The 5,000-nt window shown below is 46.1% G+C and overlaps 1 protein-coding gene across 3 annotated transcripts in view; it reads right to left on the bottom strand.

Moving 5' to 3' along the window:
* Window positions 1-5,000, bottom strand: part of LOC123510614 (pumilio homolog 2-like) — a 121,027-nt gene that overhangs the window by 103,202 nt on the left and 12,825 nt on the right. Inside the window, exon 1 of one of the 3 annotated variants that reach the window (XM_045265899.1) lies at window positions 3,670-3,881. The exons of the other annotated variants lie outside the window; for them this stretch is intronic. Coding sequence (XP_045121834.1) covers window positions 3,670-3,693 — 24 coding nt within the window. The 5' untranslated portion in view covers window positions 3,694-3,881. Of the gene's footprint in view, window positions 1-3,669; window positions 3,882-5,000 lie in introns of those variants that run through there. 3 annotated transcript variants of the gene reach the window in all.

The raw sequence follows: 5,000 nt of genomic DNA, 5'->3' as shown, positions 1-5,000 counted from the left end.
AACAGGTGTATACTTGTGTAATATTGAATTACACCTGCTACTGAGCTGAAGTCGCGGGAATTTAAAATCTAGTCTATCCTTGTTATGATGAACTTGAAAGCATCGCCAGCAATGCTAACATCAACATACAACTAGTCAACTACACATACACTTCACCAAGAAGCAAAGCAAAGTTTTCACGTGTTCCCTCACGATGCCTTATCTCGCCGTTATCTCGCATCCACTTACACCAACACACGTCTGTCTGTAGATAGACCTATTCTTATCTGGTCACCCACGTGGGACAGGATGTAGGATGTCAAGAGGGGAAAAGTATACAACAAAATAACTGCTGATGTATAGATGCCACAAATATTTTTTTGAGAATATCTCAAAGGAGTTTAGTTCAAATTGTGCTACTCTTGAAAAATAAATAAACAAATAAATACCTAAATAAGGGTTGTGAATTTTTAAGTGGCCATATTCTACCATTTACTTACGATACGAGACACGACTAAAGGAAAAAAGGAAAAAAGAGCATTAGGTAACCTTCCTCCAGAAACTGAGAGAGACTACCTACTCAATTAACAATAATAATGATAATGGAAGACGACAATTCTAGAAATATAAGCAAAAACTATACAGGTTATTCACGAGTAGCAAGTATCTTTCCCCCATACCCTGATAAGTACTTTCCTTAATGAAGTAACAACAATAATATATTTATGAACATTTTTAATGAATGTATTTTCATCTTTTGAATAAGGATAAACTTGCCACAACTTGAAATACGAACAAAAATCAATCAAAAACTATATGAATTTCCCCAGTAAGTGAGAAGCGCTTCCTCTATTTCCCTTCACCTTCCTTCAGCACAACACACTACGGTGAAAGCCAAAGAAAGACAATGCTGAGTTGCTGACTGTGTCGAACGGCTGACTAGCCAAACCAAGGCCAGGGTCTTTCTGTGCTGTTGCCTCAAAACACACACACACACACACACACACACACCAAATATACCCCTACACACGTTTGTTGTCTATCATCACAATAAACCAATGTGTGTTATTCATCACGGTCGTCTGCTGGTCACCCAACCAGTCTTTCCACTACGGAAAGAGCTCAGAGCTCGTAGTGACCGATCATCGGATAGGACTTAAACCACACCACACTCCACACACCGGGAAAGCGAGGCCACAACCCCTCGAGTTACATCCCGTACCTATTTACTGCTAGGTGAACAGGGGCTGCACATTAAGAGGCTTGCCCATTTGCCTCGCCGCTTTCCGGGACTCGAACCTGGATCCTCTAGATTGTAAGTCGAGCGTGATAACCACTACACCACGCGGTGTGTGTGTGTGTGTGTGTGTGTGTGTGTGTGTGTGTGTGTGTGTGTGTGTGTGTGGGTGTGTGTGTGTGTGTATGTGTGTGTGTAATTCACCACGGTCGTCTGCTGGTCACCCAGCCAGCCCTTCCCATTACGGAGCGAGCTCAGAGGTCATAGACCGATCTTAGGGTAAGACTGAGACCACAACACACTCCACACACCGGGAAAGTAAGGACACAACCCCTCGAGTTACATCCCGTACCTATTTACTGCTAGGTGAACACACCCCACACATTAAGAAGCTTACCTATTTGCCTCGCCACTTTCCGGGATTCAAACCTTGACCCTCTCGGTTGTGAGCTGAGCATGCTAACCACTACACTACGCGGTGTGTGTGTGTTTCACTGTTTGATCTGCTGCAGTCTCTGACAAGACAGCCAGACGTTACCCTACGGAACGAGCTCAGAGCTCATTATTTCCGATCTTAGGATAGGCCTGAGACCAGGCACACACCACACACCGGGACAAGGTTACAACTCCTCGATTTACATCCCGTACCTACTCACTGCTAGGTGAACAGGGGCTACACGTGAAAGGAGACACACCCAAATATCTCCACCCGGCCGGGGAATCGAACCCCGGTCCTTTGGCTTGTGAAGCCAGCGCTCTAACCACTGAGCTACCGGGCGTGTAACGTGTGTGTGTGTGTGTGTGTGTGTGTGTGTGTGTGTGTGTGTGTGTGTGTGTATTTACCTAGTTGTAGTTTTACTGGGCCTGGGCTTTATGCTCGTGTGTGTGTGTGTGTGTGTGTGTGTGTGTGTGTGTGTGTGTGTGTGTGTGTGTGTGTGTGTGTGTGTGTGTGTGTGTCATTCACTAAGAGTAGCCTGGTGGTCATCCAGACAGCTGATCCTCTATGAAAGAGCTCAAAGCTCATAATGACAAGTCTTTCAGTAAGACACCAGGGCAGCGAGGTCACAATCCCTCTGTTTGCAAGTTGCAACCCGCACCTTTTACCTGTTACATGTACGTACGTACAGAGGCTTTACAATGACAGGGTTGGTCGTACATTTGCCTCATCTCGCCCAGGACTGGAACACAGACATTCTCGATTGTGGCCCGAGCGTGCTGACGGTCCACTACACGCGGTGTGTGTGTGTGTGTGTGTGTGTGTGTGTGTGTGTGTGTGTGTGTGTGTGTGTGTGCGCGCGCGCGCTCGAAAAGAAGCAGCAACAAAAACAATATTATTAGTTTTCCTGGATTCTGTTACTGACTAGCACTGTTGCATAACTCGTTAAGGATACGAGAGAGAGAGAGAGAGAGAGAGAGAGAGAGAGAGAGAGAGAGAGAGAGAGGGGGATACTACTATATTGTGGTTAATAGGGAATATATGTCGGCCAGAGTATTCCGCTGTCCGGTATTGTCTTTGCCTACAACTGGGTTTGCCACAACTGGGCAAGCTTGGCACGCTGTTTAAGGTCTCGGGGACACCTCAGTGAACACATTCCTGGCAACATTCTTCACAAATACAATTCACTTGTCTCCCCCCCCTACTGTACTATCTACTCTCACATTCGCACAGCTGAGAGAGAGAGAGAGAGAGAGAGAGAGAGAGAGAGAGAGAGAGAGAGAGAGAGAGAGAGAGAGAGAGAATGCCGGCGTCCGGGATCCTAAATGTACAAGGAAGTGTGTGAGGAAAGAGCTGCAAGGTTCACGGTACAGGTAAGCCAGGTGTGTTAGAGATTACACCACCAGGCAAACAATGCCTATATGTGCCCTCCATTACATCAAACAGGTTCTGATTTACTTCTCGGCAGTTAAAGGTGAATAGCCTGCACCAGACACCCACACCTTGACAACTTGGCTGGCAAAAAATAATAAGCGAGGGAAAACAAAGCACTTCCTCCTGAGGGAGGGACTGGGAGTTAGGATGAGTGTGTGTATGTGTGTAAGTGTATGTAAGTGACCAAGGAAGCAGACGATATGGAGTGTTAGGGATGGAAGAAATGGTTATGTCCCAACATGGCATCGCAGATCCCGACACACGGCTGCCAACTGTTCCTGTGAGGTGCCGTGGTGGCCTCAGCTCGGCAGCCGTGGCAGCACCACTACCACCACCGCCTCCCACCCTTCATTTGACACTGCCCCCATCCCCCAGGCCGCCACGTAGCCCATGACAACGACCCAGCTACCAACGTCTGCGGGTGTATCGACAAGACAATGGTGTGCCATCTTTCGGAGACAGGAGAATGGCGCTTTGTGTGTTCATGAGCCAGGGCAGCCCAACATGGCCGTCAGACTCCTCACGCCTAACTTGTTGCACCCACTCACTTCTCGCTCTCACAACAAATGTAGCCTGTACTCACCATCTCTTCGTTCAGCTCCCGCATGCTTCTGCTCAAAATGTACACACTATATTACACAGCTCTCGAAAATATTTACAAATAATACACAAAGGGGCGCTAACACACGAGGGGCCGCCGCGCGCCAACAAGCTCACTCCATGATCAATCCTCGAGCAGACTGGAGACAAAGACCACACGGCGGAGAGAGACTGCGCGTTCCTCTCCTGCGCATCTCTCTCTCTCTCTCTCTCTCTCTCTCTCTAACTGGTAAATACCTCCCTCTAACAACCCGACGCACAGTTCTCATGCACGTCCCAATATTCACATAACGTAACACATACGGCAGATACGCCGCAACTTCGCCCTAAACTTAAAGAGCATCATCTTGTTGTCTGGAGGCGTGCGAAACCTTCAGGAGGGAACAGATATGCCAGTGAGACATTTTCCAAGAATTTTTCGTCTGCTAGCCCCTCCTGTCCACCACGCGGCGGCAAACTCTAAATTTTGACAGCTTTTCTGGCTTCTAAACCAAGGATAATGCTAACTCATGCCTCCTCGTCAGTATCCATATGTCTAGTTTTTCCGTGACACGCTGCGACCTCACAGGTCAGGCATCACGCACCCCACCCATTATGTTGAAGAATATCTACGCTCGGTATAATTTAATAAGACATTCCATACTTCAATATAATACAAGTATGCAGTGCACATATAACATGACTGTAGATACATTACTCATGTGTCACCCAGCAACCAAACACAAGTTACACTACTACAACTATTATACACTTGTACGCTCATGTCGCTCCAACACACACACACACACACACACACACTGTCCTTGTATCCTGCCTGGTGAGGCTTCAGCTACCGTGCTGCGTCTGTTTATCGCTCACATCTATTCACTCACAAGTGCCTGTTTTTCTTTTCACTACTGATGCTCAAGAATTAATATTAAAAAAGGATATGTTACGAATGATAATGTGATTACGTCGTGTTGTACAACTACGATGTGATCTTGTACATAATTACATAGATAGATAGATAGATAGAGATAGATAGATAGGTACGTACGTACATACATGCATGCATGCATGCATGCATGCATACATACATACATACATACATACATACATACATACACAGACAGTTGGATATAGAAACAAATGGTTTAGTTTACGCTGCTCTATATGACTATGATAACACTGTCCATCATATCTGTAAAGCTATAGATGGATAGATAAATGGAAGGATAGATAGATATTATTCACTGACCTCGATCATTAAGTCTATCCTGAGCTTGGCTTTCTTGAGTAAAGCTTGGTTACCTTATATGTTGTGCTAGGCTATAA

The sequence above is a fragment of the Portunus trituberculatus genome, chromosome 29 (genome assembly GCF_017591435.1).
Source record: "Portunus trituberculatus isolate SZX2019 chromosome 29, ASM1759143v1, whole genome shotgun sequence".
In the NCBI taxonomy this organism is placed as follows: domain Eukaryota; kingdom Metazoa; phylum Arthropoda; class Malacostraca; order Decapoda; family Portunidae; genus Portunus; species Portunus trituberculatus.
Note: the sequence above shows the minus strand (reverse complement) of the source record. Positions and strands in the feature narration are given on the sequence as shown.